Source organism: Oncorhynchus gorbuscha, linkage group LG10 (genome assembly GCF_021184085.1).
Source record: "Oncorhynchus gorbuscha isolate QuinsamMale2020 ecotype Even-year linkage group LG10, OgorEven_v1.0, whole genome shotgun sequence".
Taxonomy (NCBI): domain Eukaryota; kingdom Metazoa; phylum Chordata; class Actinopteri; order Salmoniformes; family Salmonidae; genus Oncorhynchus; species Oncorhynchus gorbuscha.
This window is the reverse complement of record NC_060182.1, coordinates 9,442,095-9,466,035: the sequence shown is the minus strand read 5'-3', so window position 1 is coordinate 9,466,035 and position 23,941 is coordinate 9,442,095. Positions and strand designations below refer to the sequence as shown.

At 45.3% G+C, this 23,941-nt stretch overlaps 1 protein-coding gene across 1 annotated transcript in view; it reads right to left on the bottom strand.

Annotated features, from left to right (window-relative positions):
• Positions 1–7,488: 7,488 nt before the first annotated feature.
• Positions 7,489–23,941, bottom strand: part of LOC124044994 (neurotensin receptor type 1-like) — a 49,452-nt gene continuing 32,999 nt past the window's right edge. Inside the window, exons 2-4 of the mRNA XM_046364197.1 lie at positions 23,750–23,941; positions 13,959–14,040; positions 7,489–8,192 (exon numbers count right to left, since the gene is read on the bottom strand). The exon at positions 23,750–23,941 is cut by the window's right edge and continues 10 nt beyond it. Of these exons, the coding sequence (XP_046220153.1) occupies positions 7,943–8,192; positions 13,959–14,040; positions 23,750–23,941 (524 nt within the window). The 3' untranslated portion in view covers positions 7,489–7,942. The remainder of the gene's footprint in view (positions 8,193–13,958; positions 14,041–23,749) is intronic.

Below are 23,941 nucleotides of genomic sequence, written 5' to 3'. Positions count from 1 at the left end.
GCAAAGCAGTTTGACACATACAACGACACAGAGTTACACATGGAGTAAAACAAACATACAGTCAATAATACAGTATAAACAAGTCTATATACGATGTGAGCAAATGAGGTGAGAAGGGAGGTAAAGGCAAAAAAGGCCATGTTGGCAAAGTAAATACAATATAGCAAGTAAAACACCCGAATGGTTGATTTGCAATGGAAGAATGTGCAAAGTAGAAATAAAAATAATGGGGTGCAAAGGAGCAAATTAAATAAATCAATTAAATACAGTTGGGAAAGAGGTAGTTGTTTGGGCTAAATTATAGGTGGGCTATATACAGGTGCAGTAATCTGTGAGCTGCTCTGACAGTTGGTGCTTAAAGCTAGTGAGGGAGATAAGTGTTTCCAGTTTCAGAGATTTTTGTAGTTCGTTCCAGTCATTGGCAGCAGAGAACTGGAAGGAGAGGTGACCAAAGAAAGAATTGGTTTTGGGGGTGACGAGAGAGATATACCTGCTGGAGCGTGTGCTACAGGTGGGTGCTGCTATGGTGACCAGCGAGCTGAGATAAGGGGGGACTTTACCTAGCAGGGTCTTGTAGATGACCTGGAGCCAGTGGGTTTGGCGACGAGTATGAAGCGAGGGCCAGCCAACAAGAGCGTACAGGTCGCAGTGGTGGGTAGTATAAGGGGCTTTGGTGACAAAACGGATTGCATTGTGAAGGGTATTGGAGGCTATTTTGTAAATGACATCGCCAAAGTCGAGGATTGGTAGGATGGTCAGTTTTACAAGGGTATGTTTGGCAGCATGAGTGAAGGATGCTTTGTTGCGAAATAGGAAGCCAATTCTAGATTTAACTTTGGATTGGAGATGTTTGATATGGGTCTGGAAGGAGAGTTTACAGTCTAACCAGACACCTAAGTATTTGTAGTTGTCCACGTATTCTAAGTCAGAGCCGTCCAGAGTAGTGATGTTGGACAGGCGGGTAGGTGCAGGTAGCGATCGGTTAAAGAGCATGCATTTAGTTTTACTTGTATTTAAGAGCAATTGGAGGCCACGGAAGGAGATCTGTATGGCATTGAAGCTTGCCTGGAGGGTTGTTAACACAATGTCCAATTCACAAGTCGAGTACTGCTTCTTTCTTCCCCACACAGAGGTAGTTATGACAAAGTTGAGGACTTTCGACAACACACACCATACTGTACAATGGGCTAGGTGGATGAAGGACAGACTGGGCTAGGTGGATGAAACCAAGACTGGGCTAGGTGGATGAAGATCAGACTGGGCTAGGTGGATGAAGGACAGACTGGGCTAGGTGGATGAAGGACAGACTGGGCTAGGTGGATGAAGGACAGACTGGGCTAGGTGGATGAAGGACAGACTGGGCTAGGTGGATGAACGACAGACTGGGCTAGGTGGATGAAGGACAGACTGGGCTAGGTGGATGAACGACAGACTGGGCTAGGTGGATGAAGGACAGACTGGGCTAGGTGGATGAACGACAGACTGGGCTAGGTGGATGAAAGACAGACTGGGCTAGGTGGATGAAGGACAGACTGGGCTAGGTGGATGAAGGACAGACTGGGCTAGGTGGATGAACGACAGACTGGGGTGGATGAAGGACAGACTGGGCTAGGTGGATGAAGAACAGACTGGGCTGGGCAGACTGGGCTAGGTGGATGAAGGACAGACTGGGCTAGGTGGATGAAGGACAGACTGGGCTAGGTGGATGAAGGACAGACTGGGCTAGGTGGATGCTAGGTGGATGAAGAACAGACTGGGCTAGGTGGATGAAGGACAGACTGGGCTAGGTGGATGAAGAACAGACTGGGCTAGGTGGATGAAGAACAGACTGGGCTAGGTGGATGCTAGGTGGAAGGACAGACTGGGCTAGGTGGATGAAGGACAGACTGGGCTAGGTGGATGAAGACAGACTGGGCTAGGTGGATGAAGACAGACTGGGCTAGGTGGATGAAGGACAGACTGGGCTAGGTGGATGAAGGACAGACTGGGCTAGGTGGATGAAAGACACACTATTATCTCAGCTTGTCCCCTGACTCCAGTGATTGACAGCTCCTTTATAAGGCAGAGGTGATAATCCCCAAGGGTACACCTTAGAAAGGTCAGACACATCTGTGGTAAATGGAGTGTGTGCTTGGTGTGTCTTTGTGTGTGTGTGTATTTATGTGTCTGTATATGTGTGTGCGTGTGTGTGTATGTTTGTCTTTGTGTGTGTGTGTATTTATGTGTCTGTATATGTGTGTGCGTGTGTGTGTATGATTGTCTTTGTGTGTGTGTGTATTTATGTGTCTGTATATGTATGTGCGTGTGTATGTTTGTCTTTGTGTGTGTGTGTATTTATGTGTCTGTATATGTGTGTGCGTGTGTGTGTATGTTTGTCTTTGTGTGTGTGTGTATTTATGTGTCTGTATATGTATGTGCATGTGTGTGTATGTTTGTCTTTGTGTGTGTGTGTATTTATGTGTCTATATATGTGTGTGCGTGTGTGTGTATATTTGTCTTTGTGTGTGTGTGTATTTATGTGTCTGTATATGTGTGTGCGTGTGTGTGTATGTTTGTCTTTGTGTGTGTGTGTATTTATGTGTCTGTATATGTGTGTGCGTGTGTGTGTGTGTGTATTTATGTGTCTGTATATGTGTGTGCGTGTGTGTGTATGTTTTGTCTTTGTGTGTGTGTATTTATGTGTCTGTATATGTGTGTGCGTGTGTGTGTATGTTTGTCTTTGTGTGTTTGTATGTTTGTGTCTGGAAGATCATGGACCACAGACGAGCCAAATGTAATCACGACATTCACTCTTTTATTCACATATAGAACCATCTATACAGTATAGGACTGACATATAGCAGAACCATCTATACAGTATTGAACTGATAGCAGAACCATCTATACAGTATAGGACTGACATATAGCAGAACCATCTATACAGTAGAGAACTGATAGCAGAACCATCTATACAGTAGAGAACTGATAGCAGAACCATCTATACAGTAGAGAACTGATAGCAGAACCATCTATACAGTAGAGAACTGATAGCAGAACCATCTATACAGTAGAGAACTGCATAGCAGAACCATCTATACAGTACAGAACTGACAGCAGAACCATCTATACAGTATAGGACTGACATATACCATAACCATCTCCATTACAGTAAAAATATGATAGTTACAAACAATAACAAAGTCATCACAGTATAGAGCACATGACAGCAGTATGCAGCATGGATCTATAGCAGGGGGTATATGACTGACAGGGGTGTAGCAGCAGGGGGTGAACCATCTATACAGGGGGTGTATGCAGAGGGGTGATGCAGCAGAACCATGTATGCAGCAGGGGGTATAGGACTGACATAGAGCAGAACCATCTATACAGTAGAGAACTGACAGTAGAACCATCTATACAGTATAGGACTGATAGAGCAGAACCATCTATACAGTACAGAACTGACAGCAGAACCATCTATACAGTAGAGAACTGATAGCAGAACCATCTATACAGTACAGAACTGACAGCAGAACCACATCTATACAGTATAGGACTGACATATACCATAAATATGCCTCCATTGTCCCTAACAAAATATCACAAGTTACAAACAATAACAAAGTCATCACTGTCGGCATAGAGCACATGACTTACAGTATGCAGCAGGGGGTGTATGCAGCAGGGGGTGTATGCAGCAGGGGGTGTATGCAGCAGGGGGTTTATGCAGCAGGGGTGTTTGCAGCAGGGGTGTATGCAGCAGGGGTATATGCAGCAGGGGGTGTATGCAACAGGGGGTGTTTGCAGCAGGGGGTTTATGCAGCAGGGGGTATATGCAGCAGGGGTGTATGCAGCAGGGGGTGTATGCAGCATGGGGTGTATGCAGCAGGGGTGTATGCAGCAGGGGGTGTATGCAGCAGGGGGTGTATGCAGCAGGGGGTATATGCAGCAGGGGGTGTATGCAACAGGGGGTGTATGCAACAGGGGGTTTATGCAGCAGGGGGTAGGATGCAGCAGAACCATCTATACAGTATAGGCTGTATAGAGCAGAACCATCTATACAGTAGAGGGTGATGCAGTAGGGGGTGTATACAGTATAGGACTGACATAGAGCAGAACCATCTATACAGTACAGAACTGACAGCAGAACCATCTATACAGTACAGAACTGACAGCAGGGGGTCTATACAGTATAGGGTGTATGCAGCAGAACCATCTATACAGTATAGGACTGACATATAGCATAAATATGTCCATTGTCCCTAACAAAAATATCACAAGTTACAAACAATAACAAAGTCATCAGGGGGTATATGCACATGGGGTACAGTATGCAGCAGGGGTGTACACAGCAGGGGGTGTATGCAGCAGGGGGTGTATGCAGCAGGGGGTGTATGCAGCAGGGGGTGTTTGCAGCAGGGGGTGTATGCAGCAGGGGGTGTATGCAGCAGGGGTTGTATGCAGCAGGGGGTATATGCAGCAGGGGGTTTATGCAGCAGGGGGTGTATGCAGCAGGGGTGTATGCAGCAGGGGGTGTATGCAGCAGGGGGTGTATGCAGCAGGGGGTGTATGCAGCAGGGGGTGTATGCAGCAGGGGGTGTATGCAGCATGGAGTGTATGCAGCAGGGGGTATATGCAGCAGGGGGTGTATGCAGCAGGGGGTGTATGCAGCAGGGGGTGTTTGCAGCAGGGGGTGTATGCAGCAGGGGGTGTATGCAGCAGGGGGTGTATGCAGCAGGGGGTGTATGCAGCAGGGGGTGTATGCAGCAGGGGGTGTATGCAGCAGGGGGTGTATGCAGCAGGGGGTGTATGCAGCAGGGGGTGTATGCAGCAGGGGGTGTACACCATGAGCAACTGCTCTGATAAACTTCATGAATACGTACAACATCAGCTTCTGTCAGAAGCAGTTTGAGCTAGATGTCCTGAGCATAACCTTGCACAACACTGTCATCAAAGCACTACATATATGTCATGTCTTTTGACTATATTCGTGGGCCTCTACAATCTACATCCATGGCTATATACAAAAGTGTATTCGGGTTCCTAATGAGTACATTGCATTGTATTGTTCATAAAACCCTTTGTAGTCGAGATAAAATAAAATACAATTATAGTAGGCAAATGCAGCTGCAATATTGCCAATGTATATTTTTCATCAAAGCGAAAGAAATGGAAACATTGACACACTTATTGACACAAAGGGGCACCAGGCAGGCAGCAGGCACGTACACGCACTCAGTTCTTATTTTAATGTTGTATATTCAAACGTCCAGTGTTGTTGGAGGTGCTCCGTCAAACTAAAAGCTGTTGAGGTGGAATATCAGTGCTCTGTGAGACAGCAGTCAGCGACTGTGACGCTGTGTGACGCTGTCATAACAGACCATCCTTTGGCCTGCCTTTCTCAGTGCTTTTCTTGTCTCCATCAGAGCCTGTAGATGTGACACACCATAGCCTGCTCCTGCTCTCCTCTCCTCTCCTCTCCTCTCCTCTCCTCTCCTCTCCTCTCCTCTCCTCTCCTCTCCTCTCCTCTCCTCTCCTCTCCTCTCCTCTCCTCTCCTCTCCTCTCCTCTCCTCTCCTCTCCTCTCCTCTCCTCTCCTCTCCTCTCCTCTCCTCTCCTCTCCTCTCAGCATGAGGAGCACCATAGAGATGCTCTTCCCTCTCAGATCCAGGACAGGTACCCTTACTCGTGAATGGATTCCTATCCCTCTTACGTAGCCTACAATAACTCATTGAATTCCAAGAGCGTTGGTTCGTTGTATTCGGTTTCTCTCTCATCCTTGAAGTGGATGCTGACGTATGGTCTCTTCAGAGTGGCACTTCCCTCCCTCCCTCCCTTCCCTCCCTCCCTCCCTCCCTCCCCCTCCCTCCCTCCCCTCCCTCCCTCCCTCCCTCCCTCCCTCCCTCCCTCCCTCCCTCCCCCTCCCTCCCTCCCTCCCTCCCTCCCTCCCTCCCTCCCCCTCCCTCCCTCCCTCCCTCCCTCCAGGAGAATGTACTTATTTCAACTCTTTCGTCCCCACAAATCTTATCCATTTCCTGCATCCACGCTAATCAACCTTGGTTCTTTCAGCGTGTTTTATTCATTGTAAGCGTGTGTTCAGAGTCTGAAACACTGTATCCATTATTCTATCTCTCACTCTCACGTTGTCATTGTCCATGTGACACAATGTATTGTACAGACACTCAGTGGTCATGACAGGGTGCTGTGGACTACATTCAGGTCAGCTACAGAGCTCTCTCCTCTCCAGGCTTCAAAGACCAGAGTCCATATCGTGTCCCATTGAGTGCTCTGTCTTGTAACACCATCTTGGATGTTGCTCAAGCCATCCACTCTCATCCTCTGCTGGCTCTGTTACAGCATTAGTCTCAAGATCAGATCTTTAAAAATGTTTTTGTTTGTTATGGGTTCAAAGTTCATAGCCTAAGTACAGAAGACAATGTAGAGTTAATATTATACAAGCCTCAAACAGTCTCATCTCAAATAAAACATTACAAGCCTCAGTAGGAAACATGTTTGTTACTTGACCTATTGTGCAGTGGTGTGGTACATCTTAAATATCTCCAACACCAGTGTCTCAAAAGCTGTAAAGGGTCAGAAGTTGTCATTCTGGAACAACCTACAGGGATCAACACCACAGCCGATCACCCATTAGCTGTGAATGCCATCTGATTTTCCTCTTCATGAGATAGTACATCTTCTCTCGGTATTTTAGTTAACATTCACAGTCCGAGCAGACAATAGCAAGGCCATGTTTTTTTTGTTGTTGTTACAAGGCCAGAGATTTTGTTGTGATCAATACTCTTTCCTGGTCGTTACATTCGCAGCAGATCATTTTTGACAATCGTTCTCTGTCTCTTTTAAAAATAGACCCATGTACTGTGAGTCTGAGCGAAATGATAATTCCCTGTGCCCTTTCCACTTTACTTTAGTATCATGTGTCCTACCTTTTGAATGGGCTTCACGATTATGTCATAACATTTGTGAAAATGCATTTAAGATAAAAAAATATATTTGTGTTTTTGGATAAATGTACTAAGTTTTTGCGCTTGAAGACCATTGTGCAACATTTTTGCCCAATGAAGATAATTCATAAAGAGTTCAAAGTCCAGAAATGACCAAGCTGAGGGGAAGTCACTTCCTGGTAAATTTCACCGAATATATATTTTTGCCTCATATTTCAAAGATCCAGACATGTTGATGAGTGCAGATCGATCTCACCATATTCATATCATTTTGTAAAGTATGTGAATAAAACCAAGTATGCGTTGCCAGTTCTATAAAAAATCTGAATGTACATACATGTTTACAATATTTACAATGCTAAAGACTACCATATCCAACACTTCAAGGAATGGTTTACCCAAATGACAAAATAACCTGTTGTTTTGATCACCCTGTAAGCAGCATATGGACAAGATATGACATAAAGTCATGCTTTTGCCCTGGCTCTGTTTCCGCAGTCATCAGACCGATATTAGCATTTTTTGCACATCATGTTCAAAAGTGCCCAAAATTGATTGTATATCTCAACAAAGTCAGACATACGATTTGAACACGATGCGCGACAAATGCTAATATCGGTCCCATGAATTGAATGTGCTAACAAATGCTAATATCGGTCCCATGAATTGAATGTGCTAACAAATGCTAAATTGCTACCATGTGAAAACTAAGCCAAAAGCATGGATTGCTGTCATACCTCGTCCATTAACTGCTAACAGGAAACCAATGGAATTTCATAATTTGAGTGAACAACGCCCTTACTCAGTCTTTCTTTCAGATGATTGCACCAATATATCAAATTGTGGATATTTTTTTGTGTGTTTATGTGGCACAATGTGTCAGTGATTCACAGTACCAGGCTCCCCATCAAACATACATGGAGTCCAACTGAGTAATAGATTCCATACACTGCAGTTCTAAAATGGAACGTTACCAGGGGAGTGGTTTTTTTGGGGGGGTGGTCAGTAGACGGTCTCCTTGATGATGTTGGAGGAGAAGGTGTGGTTACTGGAGATGCTGGTGGAGTGTCTGATCAGAACACGTCTCTGTTTCTTGCGACGACACGGCACGCAGAAGCAGCGGAGCGTGTTGAAGAAGATCTCCCGGTAGTTGGCTGAGACCAGGTTGTAGAGGACTGGGTTGACAGCTGAGCTCACGTAGAAGAGGACGTTGGTCACCATGAAGAAGTAGTGGTAGTAATCATATCCTTCCCTGTCGGGGAGGTGGGGGGTGGGTGGAGGGTAGCACAGGGAGGTGGGAGTAGATAGGGGGAGGTGGGAGTAGGGGGAGGTAGGAGTAGGTGGGTGGAGGGTTGCACAGGGAGGTGGGAGTCGGTGGGTGGAGGGGAGCACAGGGAGGTGGGAGTAGATAGGGGGAGGTGGGAGTAGGGGGAGGTAGGAGTAGGTGGGTGGAGGGTTGCACAGGGAGGTGGGAGTAGATAGGGGGAGGTGGGAGTAGGGGGAGGTAGGAGTAGGTGGGTGGAGGGTTGCACAGGGAGGTGGGAGTCGGTAGGGGGAGGTGGGAGTAGGGGGAGGTAGGAGTAGGTGGGTGGAGGGTTGCACAGGGAGGTGGGAGTAGATAGGGGGATGTAGGAGTAGGTGGGAGGAGGGGAGCACAGGGAGGTGGGAGTCGGTGGGAGTTGGTAGGGGGAGGTGGGAGTAGGGGGAGGTGTGAGTAGGTCGGTGGAGGGTTGCATAGGGAGGTGGGAGTCGGTAGGGGGAGGTGGGGAGTCGGTGGGTGGAAGTTAGCACAGGGAGGTGCAGGGAGGTGGGAGAAATGGCACAGGGAGGTGGGAGTAGGTGGGGGGAGGTGGGAGGAGGGGACGGGGAGGTGAGAAGAGGGGAGCACAGGGAGGTTGGGGAGGTGGGAGGAGGGGAGCACAGGGAGGTGGGAGGAGGGGAACACAGGGAGGTGGGGAGCACAGGGAGGTGGGAGGAGGGAGGAGGGGAGCACAGGGAGGTGGGAGGAGGGGAGCACAGGGAGGTGGGAGGAGGGGAGCACAGGGAGGTGGGAGGAGGGGAGCACAGGGAGGTGGGAGGAGGGGAGCACAGTGAGGTGGGAGGAGGGGAGCACAGAGAGGTGGGAGGAGGGGAGCACAGGGAGGTGGGAGGAGGAGAGCACAGGGAGGTGGGAGGAGGGGAGCACAGGGAGGTGGGAGGAGGGGAGCACAGGGAGGTGGGAGGAGGGAGCACAGTGAGGTGGGAGGAGGGGAGCACAGTGAGGTGGGAGGAGGGAAGCACAGGGAGGTGGGAGGAGGGGAGCACAGGGAGGTGGGAGGAGGGGAGCACAGGGAGGTGGGAGGTGGGGGCGAGGAGGGAGGAGGTGGGGGGGGAGGAGGGGAGCACAGGGAGGCGAGGGGGAGGCGGGGGGGAGGAGAGAGGAGGGGAGCACAGGGATAAAGAATCAATGTGTTTTATTGACACATACAATGCTAAACATGTCAACTAATTTGTCATTGTAAATTTAGGGAAATGTTTGCTCATAGTTTTCCACATTATAAACCACTATTATTGTTGTCCAAATGTTTTCCTACCGTCCTTTCCAAGACAGATGTTTAAATTGACCACTAGGTCTCAGATGATAAAGGAGTGGAGTACATCTGTGAAGCATATCAGGTTAGGAACCGGCACCCTACCCCTAACCTGAACCTGAACCTGAACCCTAACCTGAACCCTAACCCTAACCTGAACCTGAACCCTAACCTGAACCCTAACCCTAACCTGAACCCTAACCCTAAACCTAACCTGAACCTGAACCCTAACCTGAACCCTAACCCTAACCTGAACCCTAACCTGAACCTGAACCCTAACCCTAACCTGAACCTGAACCCTAACCTGAACCCTAACCCTAACCTGAACCTGAACCCTAACCTGAACCCTAACCCTAACCTGAACCTGAACCCTAACCTGAACCCTAACCCTAACCTGAACCCTAACCCTAACCCTAACCTGAACCCTAACCCTAACCTGAACCCTAACCTGAACCTGAACCCTAACCTGAACCCTAACCCTAACCCTAACCCTAACCTGAACCCTAACCCTAACCTGAACCATAACCCTAACCCTAACCTGAACCTGAACCTGAACCCTAACCCTAACCTGAACCCTAACCCTAACCTGAACCTGAACCCTAACCTGAACCTGAACCCTAACCTGAACCCTAACCCTAACCCTAACCTGAACCCTAACCCTAACCTGAACCATAACCCTAACCTGAACCATAACCCTAACCTGAACCCTAACCCTAACCTGTACCCTAACCCTAACCTGAACCCTAACCCTAACCTGAACCATAACCCTAACCTGAACCATAACCCTAACCTGAACCCTAACCCTAACCTGAACCCTAACCCTAACCTGAACCCTAACCCTAACTTGAACCCTAACCCTAACTTGAACCCTAACCCTAACCTGAACCCTGAACCCTGAACCCTAACCTGAACCCTAACCTGAACCATAACCCTAACCTGAACCCTAACCCTAACCCTAACCCTAACCCTAACTTGAACCCTAACCCTAACCTGAACCCTAACCATAACCTGAACCCTAACCCTAACCCTAACCCACACCTGAACCCTAACCTGAACCCTAACCCTAACCCTAACCTGTACCCTAACCCTAACCTGAACCCTAACCCTAACCTGAACCCTAACCCTAATCTGAACCTGAACCCTAACCTGAACCCTAACCTGAACCCTAACCCTAACCCTAACCTGAACCCTAACCCACACCTGAACCCTAACCTGAACCCTAACCCTAACCCTAACCTGTACCCTAACCCTAACCTGAACCCTAACCCTAACCTGAACCCTAACCCTAACCCACACCTGAACCCTAACCTGAACCCTAACCCTAACCCTAACCTGTACCCTAACCCTAACCTGAACCCTAACCCTAACCCTAACCCTAACCTGAACCCTAACCCTAATCTGAACCTGAACCCTAACCTGAACCCTAACCTGAACCTGAACCCTAACCCTAACCTGAACCCTAACCCTAACCTGAACCCTAACCTAACTTGAACCCTAACCTGAACCCTAACCATAACCTGAACCCTAACCCTAACCTGAAACCTAACCCTAACCCTAACCCTAACCCTAACCCTAACCCTAACCTAACCTGAACCCTAACCCTAACCCTAACCCTAACTCTAACCTGAACCCTAACCCTAACCGGAACCCTAAACCTAACCTGAACCCTAACCCTAACCCTAACCCTAACCTGAACCTGAACCCTAACCTGAACCCTAACCCTAACCCTAACCCTAACCCTAACCTGAACCCTAACCTGAACCCTAACCCTAACCCTAACCCTAACCTGAACCTGAACCTCAACCCTAACCTGAACCCTAACCCTAACCCTAACCTGAACCCTAACCCTAACCCTAACCTGAAACCTAACCCTAACCTGAACCCTAACCCTAACCCTAACCTGAACCCTAACCCTAACCCTAACCCTAACCTGAACCCTAACCCTAACCCTAACCCTAACCTGAACCCTAACCCTAACCGGAACCCTAACCCTAACCTGAACCCTAACCCTAACCCTAACCTGAACCTGAACCCTAACCTGAACCCTAACCTGAACCCTAACCCTAACCTGAACCCTAACCCTAACCTGAACCCTAACCCTAACCCTAACCTGAACCCTAACCTGAACCCTAACCCTAACCTGAACCCTAACCTGAACCCTAACCCTAACCTGAACCCTAAACCTAACCCTAACCTGAACCCTAACCTGAACCCTAAACTGAACCCTAACCCTAACCTGACCCCTAACCCTAACCTCAACCCTAACCTGAACCCTAACCTGAACGCTAACCCTAACCTGAACCCTAACCCTAACCTGAACCCTAACCCTAACCTGAACCCTAACCCTAACCCTAACCTGAACCCTAACCCTAACCCTAGACCACAACGGTATTCAGTTGGTAAGAGACAGACATTCCGTAAATACTGGGAATAGATTGTCCCCCATCTATGCGTTATCCAGACAGGAAAGAGAAATAGGCAAAATAACATTTTAGAGCAATAAAGAAATGGAATAAATTAAATGAGCAAACAAGAAACCTTTTTATATTTACATGTAAACATTATTTTAAAACGATTGAAATATAATACATAGAAATGTTGTGGGACTAAAGTAGATGAAGAATCTATATTTTTTAGATGGAGTATTTATTGGGTCATTATGTCAGTATATTATTTACGTTTTGTAATAGTGTGTTATATGTGAAAATGTGTTCGCATTATAAATTGTACTTTAATGTTTAAGGACTCTTGGAAGATTAGTCCTAATGGGGACTAAAAGAGATCCTAATCAAATCAAATAAAATCAAACCTAAAGTTAAAACAGACACTTCCATGAGCTGAGCAGGGTGGTTCAGCCTCGTCTTACTTATCATACTGACATCTACTGAATGTAGGCCACAACTCTCTACAGAGATGTTATACTGTACTCTACGCTCGTATGCAGCAGTGAAATTGCTGCTCTTACCTCTCCAGGCTCTGACGTAGACAAAGCTGGAGAGGTAGGTAGAAGTCTCTCTCAGCAGGGTGAGTGTACACCACTTAAAATGGCAGTGCAGTCGAAAACTCGATTTTCCTGTTTTTTTGAAAAATTGTATTTTCAAACTATGATGTTGAAATAATACTCTGAAATTGTAAAAATGATGACAATGTCCTTTATTATTGACAGCATAACTTCACAATCCAATTATGAAGTTTTGTTTTAATTGTATCTCGGATGTGTTTCCTTAGCTTTGGAATCTTTTAATCAATGGTGTGCGTTTGGTTCAATTAAGGAAACTATATTTTGTGAGTGTCGTCAGACGATCGAGCGAGAGAGAGAGAGAGAGAGAGAGAGAGAGAGAGAGAGAGAGAGAGAGAGAGAGAGAGAGAGAGAGAGAGAGAGAGAGAGAGAGAGAGAGGGACATAGCTAAAACTCTCGCTCTGATTAATCTGACAAATTATGCTAATTTGATCAGGAAGATCTATGTATTCTGGATGGCTGATCTCCCCTCTGACTGGACGGCTGAGCTCCTCTCTGACTGGACGGCTGAGCTCCACTCTGACTGGATGGCTGATCTCCCCTCTGACTGGACGGCTGATCTCCCCTCTGACTGGATGGCTGATCTCCCCTCTGACTGGACGGCTGATCTCCCCTCTGACTGGACGGCTGAGCTCCTCTCTGACTGGATGGCTGAGCTCCCCTCTGACTGGACGGCTGAGCTCCCCTCTGACTGGACGGCTGATCTCCTCTCTGACTGGACGGCTGATCTCCCCTCTGACTGGACGGCTGATCTCCCCTCTGACTGGACGGCTGAGCTCCCCTCTGACTGGACGGCTGATCTCCCCTCTGACTGGACGGCTGATCTCCTCTCTGACTGGACGGCTGATCTCCTCTCTGACTGGACGGCTGATCTCCCCTCTGACTGGACGGCTGATCTCCCCTCTGACTGGACGGCTGATCTCCTCTCTGACTGGACGGCTGATCTCCTCTCTGAATGGACGGCTGAGCTCCTCTCTGACTGGACGGCTGATCTCCCCTCTGACTGGACGGCTGATCTCCCCTCTGACTGGACGGCTGATCTCCTCTCTGACTGGACGGCTGATCTCCCCTCTGACTGGACGGCTGATCTCCCCTCTGACTGGACGGCTGATCTCCCCTCTGACTGGACGGCTGATCTCCCCTCTGACTGGACGGCTGATCTCCTCTCTGACTGGACGGCTGAGCTCCTCTCTGACTGGACGGCTGATCTCCCCTCTGACTGGACGGCTGATCTCCTCTCTGACTGGACGGCTGATCTCCTCTCTGACTGGACGGCTGATCTCCTCTCTGACTGGACGGCTGAGCTTTCCTCAATGTCACTCTGCTCTGATGGATGACCCTCTGACCATGCCTCTTGTTAGTGGATGTACACCTATTCTCTGGTAAAGTACGTGATGTCTGGTGGATACATGGACTGTGTGTTACTCACTCTGTAAACTCTGCGTAGCAGTACATGAGGCGCCGGATGTAGTAGGGTAGATAGCAAACCACAAAGGCAACAACCACAGCCCCTGAGAGAGAGAGAGAGAGAGAGAGACAGAGAGAGAGCGAGAGAGAGAGAGAGAGAGAGAGAGAGAGAGAGAGAGAGAGAGAGAGAGAGAGAGAGAGAGAGAGAGACAGACAGACAGACAGACAGACAGACAGACAGACAGACAGACAGACAGACAGACAGACAGACAGACAGACAGACAGACAGACAGACAGACAGACAGACAGACAGACAGACAGACAGACAGACAGACAGACAGAGATTAAGGCAATATTCAGACTGTCTGAAATGGTACCCTATCCCCGTAGTACACAAATTTTGACCAGAGCCCTCTGGGTCCTCATTTTGACCATAGCCCTCTGGGTCCTCATCTTGACCATAGCCCTCTGGGTCCTCATCTTGACCATAGCCCTCTGGATCCTCATCTTGACCACAGCCCTCTGGGTCCTCATCTTGACCATAGCTCTCTGGGTCCTAATTTTGACCAGAGCCCTCTGGGGCCTCATCTTGACCAAAGCCCTCTGCTTCCTCATCTTGACCAAAGCCCTCTGGGTCCTCGTCAAAATTAGTGCACTTGCAGTGATAGAATGCCATTTGGAATGCAACAAGATCAAAGCCTGCACAGTTGAATTAGATGCAGCAGGTCTGAGACTAGCATTGCTTTCACAGTTAGAATAGCAGTACAGTATTATAATACCACTGCAGTATACTGTAGGTAATTAACATTCTGTTAAATTAACCAAAGCGAAAAATAAATGAGTTTGATTGATGTTGTGGCTCCTGATCCTTGCCATCTATTCCATTTGTGCTCTATTGATTATGACGTCCGGACTGACATTATCCTATTACCGCACCTCTCCACTCCAAAGGATCACTGAACGACGCCTAAGCATTAGACCACACCCACAAAGCTCTGGTTCAGGCTGGACAGTCTGCTGACTGAGGTGGTGAGAGGTTACGACAAGACTGACTGAGGTGGTGAGAGGTTACGACAGCTGGAAGGTCAGAGGTTAATTAAAGGTTAACCTTTTAATCCTCTGTGTGGAGTTTAAACTGAAAAAGAAAGCTCTCCTGAGGGTTCTAAAGGAACTCAATGATGTATGGGACCAGGAAATGTCTATGATGTGTCACAGACATGATCTCAGCCTCTCCTGTCCTAATCTAAATGAGGAAGACTCCCTCTACCTCATACCTGACATTCCCCTGTGATTAATGGGGATATGACCTTTTCAGGTAGCCTATCACTACTTTACTATTTATCACACGGTACGGGGCATCGAGTCAAACACCACTCTCAAATCCTCTTGACCCTCGAGATGAAATACCTAGAGAGCAAATACTGCATAGCAAATACTGCATAGCAAATCCTGCATAGCAAATACTGCATAGCAAATACTGCATAGCAAATACTGCATAGCAAATACTGCATAGCAAATACTGCATAGCAAACCATTATCAATGTAGCGGCAGCCACAATCACTAGGACTATTATTTTATAGTTGCTCTTTAATTATTTATTTATTATTTTTCTATTATATTCTTATTTTTTATTTTATTTTTTACTTCAGTTTATTTTAGTAAATACTTTAACACTTTTTTTAAATTCTTAAAACTGCATTGTTGGTTAAGAGATTGGAAGTAAGCATTTCACTGTAAGGTCAACACCTGTTGTATTCGGCCCATGTGACAAATACAATTTGATTCGATTTGATATCACTTGTATGCAATATAAGTAGATTGGTAAGTTATAATAAAGTTGTAATTGTAAATATGTTTTACTTCTTCTTCTATCTTAACACCAAAGGTTGTACCATATTTCTAAAATGTCAATGTTTAGCTCGTCAGGCTGCTTTCTGAATCTGTGTGGAACACACACACCCTGCGGTGACAGAAAAAAGCTCTGTGTGACTGGATCGCTCTTCGCTGGCAGCCAATCAGCTGTCAGCGTCAGAGGGAAGCTCATTTGTCATGATAAATACATTCCAGGCTGGCGGTTTCACGTCCGCTCTCTCAGACCAATCGGTTTCCCTCAACCCGGTCATCCACTCACTGGCCACCCTGACGTTCTCTAAAGTTCGGTATCTGAATTCTACTCATTGAGCAGAAAAGTTTGTCCTCTTTACGAAATGACTTTACATTTTCAAACCAACTTTGGTGTTTTGGCTAGTCTCTGAAATGTGGTTCTGGGTGCCAACATTAGTTTTGGTAGGCGCTGATCTAGGGGTCTAAATAGCAAAATAATGAAACCATTTTCATTGGATAATTGCGAAGGTTGAAATATTACCATAGATATGGGTATCCATCAGGCTATGTATCATTGGCCCTGCAAGCTGTGTCTTAGTGGTTCAATCTGAGCCCATAAAGGACCATTAGAGATGCTCCCTGGAAACCTATTATTGTCAATCTTATTGCGTCCACAATTAACACGGCTGCTTTACAATCCACTCTGATATATGTCTTCTATTTGGTCCTTGATAATCTGATAGAAGGAACAATGACAAAAATGAATCTCGACGAAGGAATATAATTGTGATAGCTGTTATATGATGATCAGCTAGAAGTGATGTCAAATATTGAATCAAGTTCATCTTGAAACAGAACAGCATATGTACCCAGTCTGTGTTTCTGTATATGTGCACCATTATCTTATAATTAAGGTAACAGAACTTTCTAATGAGCAAACTTCCATATCTGAATGACCGGCAGCCTTTGCATTCACTATGGGAAATTAGTTCTTATAGGAACGATGCTGGTCTAGTATGGTAACTGAACTTTTATTTAACTAGGCAAGTCAGTTAAGAACAAATTCTTATTTACAATGACAGACTACCAGGGAACAATGGGTTAACTGCCTTGTTCAGGGGCAGAACAACAGATTTTGGGGATTCGAGCCAGCAACCTTTGGGTTACTTGCCCAACGCTCTAACCACGAGGCTACAATGCACCATAACACCCAATAACAAGGGAATTGTATCCATTGGTCATTAGGTCAGAATTCCTAGCTAGCAAGATGCATTTTCGTGGAAATTCTACAATATAGTGTATAGGGAAGAGTGGTTTTAGTCTTTGAAAGATGCAGGTTTCATTGTCTTTTCAAATGGCCTGTGTCTTTGTCATATTGGCTCTATAGCACATGGAAGAGATGGAAGAAAGGTGCTCTCGCAGGGGTTTTGTATCAGTCAGAGTGCTGTCTGTCTGTCTGTCTGTCTGTCTGTCTGTCTGTCTGTCTGTCTGTCTGTCTGTCTGTCTGTCTGTCTGTCTGTCTGTCTGTCTGTCTGTCTGTCTGTCTGTCTGTCTGTCTGTCTGTCTGTCTGTCTGTCTGTCTGTCTGTCTGTCTGTCTGTCTGTCTGTCTGTCTGTCTGTCTGTCTGTCTGTCTGTCTGTCTGTCTGTCTGTCTGTCTGTCTGTCTGTCTGTCTGTCTGTCTGTCTGTCTGTCTGTCTGTCTGTCTGAACAGTGATAGCATGTGGAGCTCCACGGTGGCTCCCCACTGGTAACATACAGGCCATTTGTATGGTAACATACAACATACAACATCAAGTTAACCTTTATTCCAACTAGCTCTCCAACTAGCTCTCCAACTAGCTCTCACAAACTCATGTCAGAATGGTTGCAAATGTCACATTTCTAAGTGTTTAAGGTTAGGTTTAGTCATTAACTCTGAAATCTTAAGGTTAGTCATTAACTCAAAATGGTTAAGGTTTGGGACAGGCTTTAAACAACCATTTTAAAAAACAACTTTTTATTACTGGTTTTGAACTTACAACCTTTGGAATCGAGAGGCATCTGTCATCCTTGTCCACAACAACAGAGCAAAACCGAAACCTACATGAATCTAGGGTTGCCCCCCTAGTGGCCAGTTTCTACATCATCTTCCAACATCCTCAGACAAGGATGGACGTCGAATACTGACTTGTATCAAGGGTGACCTGGCTGGTTTATTCAATGTCATTGAATTGAAATGACATGGAAACAATGTTGATTCAACCAGTGGATCTGATCAAAGCCTATTTAACCCCACCATCCAGCCCGTTAGCAGGAAGCAGCAAGTATATACAGATATACACACCCAACACATTAACACAGAGCAAAACATGAAAGAGTAAAACTGTTTGGTTAACTTCTCATTGTCTCGTCTTAGAAAGACTCATACTGGATATACTCTTACAGTGATTAAGCCCTCTGATATATTCCAGTGTTTGTTTAACTTCTCATTGTTATTGACTTGTTAATTGTTTACTCCATGTGTAACTCTGTGTTGTCTGTTCACACTGCTATGCTTTATCTTGGCCAGGTCGCAGTTGCAAATGAGAACTTGTTCTCAACTAGCCTACCTGGTTAAATAAAGGTGAAATAAAATAAAAATAAAAATAAAAATGATTGACCTAAATCGGCCAGAGAAATAGCTCGGCCCACTTTGACCTTTGCCCTGTCCTTTTGGTGCAGAGGGGAAAGAAAAAAAATGCAACAAAATTATGAACACGCACACACACTCTTACACACACATTATCTCAAACTGTTGGTGTCCACAGAAGTGGATTTTAGAATCGCCACTACACACACATGAACTCACACTGAGTTCCGCTCTGTGATTGCCATTAAGCACGGGGCCTCCCACCCTTCTCCTGTCATGACTGACTGCAACTAGAGCCAAGAGTGACAGGCCAGAGCTAGAGTGTGCAATGTCTGCTACCAAGGTTAAGCGTGAACAGTAATGGCCTTGTTGTACTACTACACTCGCCTATGTATTTATTTGGACAGTGAAGTTTAAAACCAATTAAATGTAACTAAATGCAATCTAAAATGTAATCCCAAAAGTAATTAGTTACCATGAGAGGGCCATAAGACAATAAGTAGTAATGCTGCATACTCGGGTTAAAGGTTAAAATCTCACCTTTCTGGTAAACTTTTTAAAACTTGCTGAGGTGTAGTCACTTTTGAGGACACAAGCTCAAGTACACAGTACAAATATGTGACTTGTTTCAAGAAACTGAAGCGCTTCACTACTTCACCAGAGAGGTATTTGAATAACCTTTCCGCTAGCAATGATTGGCTGAGATAATGAGTGGGCTGGACATGCCGAGAGATGAGTTTGAATTGGTCTGCCATGAAGCACACTTCTGTCTATAACATGAGCTGTAGGTAATCATTCCTAATGTGTTTTTTTTGAAAGATATCACGTAGTATAACTACAAAAGTGTTGCTCTCCACTTTCTCGAGGACCGAGTTTTGAAATCAGTGGAATTCCCGATGGAATTAGAGTATGATAGATAAGAATATGGAGAAAATAATGGCATTTGATTGCAAATATGCAGAGGGAGTCAAAAAGAGAACACACTGAAGGCTGTGGTATAAAACACCTGTCTCCGGATTCCATCTTCATACTAAGGGCAACCATGGCATCCATAACATATAGGGAGAAACATCCATCCATGTACATGGGTAAGATAGTCTAGCTAGCTACATTTTCAGATATTATACATTTCAAATTTTGTCAGAGATTGGTTTTTATTTCAAGTTAAAGCGTACTGTTAGCTAGCTAGCTAACATTAGCTGGCTGGCTGGCTCTCTAGCTAACGTTACGTGTATGATCTGTGTAGTAATATTATTTGTATCTCACAGCCATTGGCATTGCTAGTTATAGCCTAATGTTAGCTAACATTGAACCTGGTTTGTAGTACCAATCAAATTGATGTACAAAGCCCTTCTTACATCAGCTGATGTCACAAAGTGCTGTAGTAATGTTACGAGTTGGGATTATTACATGTTCATTATTTGAACTGGTTAGCCAGCTATCTTAACATTAGCTAGCTAGCTAACAAGCTAGAAATGAACTATAACATTGCTAGGAAAGCTGCTTTTAGTTGCCTGGTTTGCTAGATTGACATTTACTAAATTCATTTTTAAACGGGGAGGGGGGGGGGGGGGGTTAAATAGCCGCGTCTTTAGAGCATGCACAGACCAGCTGGCTCAATCTCTCCCTATCCCAGTCTGCTGCCCCCACATGCTTCATGTAGCCACCATTGTTCGTGTTCCCAAGAAAGCAAAGGTAACTGAACTAAATTACTATCACTCACTTCTGTTATCATGAAGTGCTTTGAGAGGCTAGTTAAAGATTTTTTTTTCTAAGAGTATTGTTATATTATAAATCAATTAACTACGACTTTTTAAATCACCCAGCAGTGCTATTTGCAGAGTTAGCTCCAGGTAAATGTTGTAATTTGTCAACCATTCCTGAACCTGGACCTGGACCTGAACCTTTCAACCAAAAACACGCTACATGTGGACAGTACCAAAGCAAATGACTCTAATGACTCTGTATCTTCACAACAAAATCTGTTCGAGCTTTTGTTTGTAAACAGAAAGCAGGAAGATAGAGTCACGGTCTGATTTGCCGAAGGGAGGGCGAGGGAGGGCCTTGTTTACATTTCTGTATAATAAAAGGTGTCTAGAGTTTTAGGGCCCCTAGAGGCACATGAGATGTGTTGGTAGAAGTGAGGTAGAATGGTTTTAATCTCGAGATTTTCTTCACACTGGAAGCAGCGCACCAGCTGTTGTTCATGAAGAGGCACACCTCTCCCCCTTTGGACTTTCCCGAGGCTGCCGTCAACCGATTGTGCCACAGCATGGAGAAACCACTGAGTTCTGTGAACAAGTTTCAGCAAGGCATATAATATTGCAGTTTTTCAAGTCTCTCTTGTAGGTGACTCTCAAACGAAGGTCATTCATCTTATTCTAGAGTGACTGGACATTTGCCAATAAAACGGAGGGGAGTGCCCAACGATTTTCTCTGCATCACAGTTTCACAAGGGTGCCAGCCCATCTAGCATGTCTACGCCGGCGGCGTTTTGGTAGCTCATAAAACATAGGAATAGCATCTGGAGTGAAAAAATAAACAGTTGGAGTTGAAGTCGAATTTGAAGTCAAATCAAATCAAATCAAATGTATTTATATAGCCCTTCGTACATCAGCTGATATCTCAAAGTGCTGTACAGAAACCCAGCCTAAAACCCCAAACAGCAAGCAATGCAGGTGTAGAAGCACGGTGGCTAGGAAAAACTCCCTAGAAAGGCCAAAACATAGGAAGAAACCTAGAGAGGAACCAGGCTATGTGGGGTGGCCAGTCCTCTTCTGGCTATGCCGGGTGGAGATTATAAACCTAGAGAGGAACCAGGCTATGTGGGGTGGCCAGACCTCTTCTGGCTGTGCCGGGTGGAGATTATAAACCTAGAGAGGAACCAGGCTATGTGGGGTGGCCAGACCTCTTCTGGCTATGCCGGGTGGGGATTATAAACCTAGAGAGGAACCAGGCTATGTGGGGTGGCCAGTCATCTTCTGGCTGTGCCGGGTGGAGATTATAACAGAACATGGCCAAGATGTTCAAATGTTCATAGATGACCAACACGGTCGAAGTCAAAATCGATGTCCAAAAGTGCTTAGCGGTCATATATGAAAATAGTATAAACACTAAAAAAGTAACTAAATATTAAAGTGGGGTTGGAACTTGTAAAGATGTTGACCTTCTCCATCGGTGCCATCTTATATCTTATATAAAACAGACGTATGTATGAAAATACCCTCAAATAAAATGTTACAAATGCTGTATATTTTCGCCTCATATGAAATCCAAAATGCTAGAGTCTAGAGACAAATTAAATGTTATAGCTCCACTGTCCAAATAAATACATATGGGAGTGTATATTGCAATTTTTCTAGAAATTTTATCTTTTTTATTAATTTATCAGCGAGCAGTGAATTCACTAAAAAGATTGTTGCCCACTACGGTTTCAAGTGCATGTAATCACTGAGTGGCTCCACTCCAGGAGGAAGAGGCATTGTGCTAATAATGCATGCAGCCTGACGCATGTCACAAAGAAACAACTCCAGACTGTTGTTATGGAAATCAGGAGTTGAAGGAGGTTAACTTGTCCTTTGAAGCTTTGGTCACATGTGTAGAAAACTAGTCACGCACAGCAGATGGAGAAAGCTGTGCGATAATATTATCATTTTTTTGGTGCATCGATGAAAATGATTTATTCAGCCATAATAAGGTGTATAAAAAGCTGGCGGTGGGTTTTCTCTCTTTGATAGTGTGTCCTATAATAAGGTGCTAATGGAATGGGTTTGGCGATAGGGAGAGTGAGGCTGGCTCAGGCTGAATGGGTGCCATCTCACAGTAGTTGAGACCCCAACTTCTAATGTTTAATGGCACACAGTCAAGAGAGTGGACTTCTCTTCTGCATTTTGTAGTTCATACAAGCATACAAACAGACGTGTGTATGTATTTTTACCACTTGAAGGAATAGTTCAGAGTTGTGTGTGTATGTGCGTGCGTAGAAGTTGTACAGTGGTCCGTCCTTTAAAACTTGCAGTGGCGCCGCTTGCATGGTACCGCAGAATTCTATTGCACGTTATTTAAGTGTGACCCACTGGTGCCATTAATGCTAGTTAGTGCTAGTTGACCACAAGAGGGCATCTTTCAGAAGCATTTAATAGCCTTCATTAGCTGCAGTTCGAAAGAATGCAGGCACACTGGAGGCCAGGGTTCAATTCCCCCGACAGGGAGGAAGGCGTAGGCTGTCCTAAATAAGAAATATTCCTTAACTTAATCCGTGTGTGCTATTTCATACTTGTGATGTCTTCACTATTATTCTACAATGTAGAAAATAGTAAAAATATAGAAAGATCCTTGAATGAGTAGCTGTGTCCAAACATTTCACTGGTACTTGCTTAATTAATTTGATTAATATAATGGTGTTTCTATTCCAAGAAAAATGAAAAACCCTCTGGGTTTCCGTTAGGATGGAATGGGAAATATGGCACTGTACAACATCACGGTCAGGAGCACAGCACTGGGCTATTTAGCTAAAGAATCCCCATGTTGTGCAGGCATGCCGGAGACTGGGGTTCAATTCCTAACAGGGAGGAAGTAGTAGGCTGTCCTTGGAAATATGAATTTGTTCTTAACTGACTTGTCTAGTTAAATAAAGGTTACACTAAGAGCATAACATTTCTACACCCTACTTTTCTAATTCTAGTCTAACCAATGCCCAAACGGAGATTCAGTGAAAATAAAAATCGCAGGGTTAATAATATATATGTGAGAATATCCAACAGGCTTGTATATAATTCTAAATTAATAATAATAATTGCTTGTTTAAAAATAACAATATTTTGGAGATTATTTTGTTTTCAAATAACGTAAAATGAGCGAGAACAAGGCCAATCCTGAACATGGGGTGAGCATTGTCACTAATTTGGAAAACAAGCCAGTTTGTTACTTAGAATTATTTATTTATGTTTTCAGAGGGAGAGAAACCAAAAACCTACAGTCATCTCATGAGTCTCCCAGTCAAGGACAGCACAGTTATTGAACCAGCATCTGTAGCAAAACAGCTTGCACTGCTATGCAGTGTCTTAGAATATTGTGCCACTCAGGTGCTGTACAACATGACCGGTCAGGAGTAGTCTACAGTACTACATTAAAAAATAAAAAACAGTTTTGTAAGTAATACTGAAGTCATGCACAATTTCTATTTAGGTTTATGTCGCCCATTCATTGTCAGTTAGAGACACAGAAGGACTCAAAAGCATAATCCGTGGTCTAACGTCCCCTTGCGCTGCTCTGGAGCAAGGAAGTGGTGACACAGGGTACTGTACTAAACCACAAATGACCTCTAAGTACCGCAGCATAATCGCAAAACCTTTAGTGGAGCAACCACTCTATACTCACGTAGAACCATGACTCCATGACGCAGCGACTGTGTGCGGTTTGGCTCCACAGCAACGCTCAGCATGGTAGGGTTGCCCTCGACGATGCAGATGCGGTTGTCCTGCTGCTTCTCTCTGAACATATGCAGCAGCTGACTGGCGATGACCCCGTTCAGAACAGATATGGCTACCATGGGAACCACAAAGGACAGGA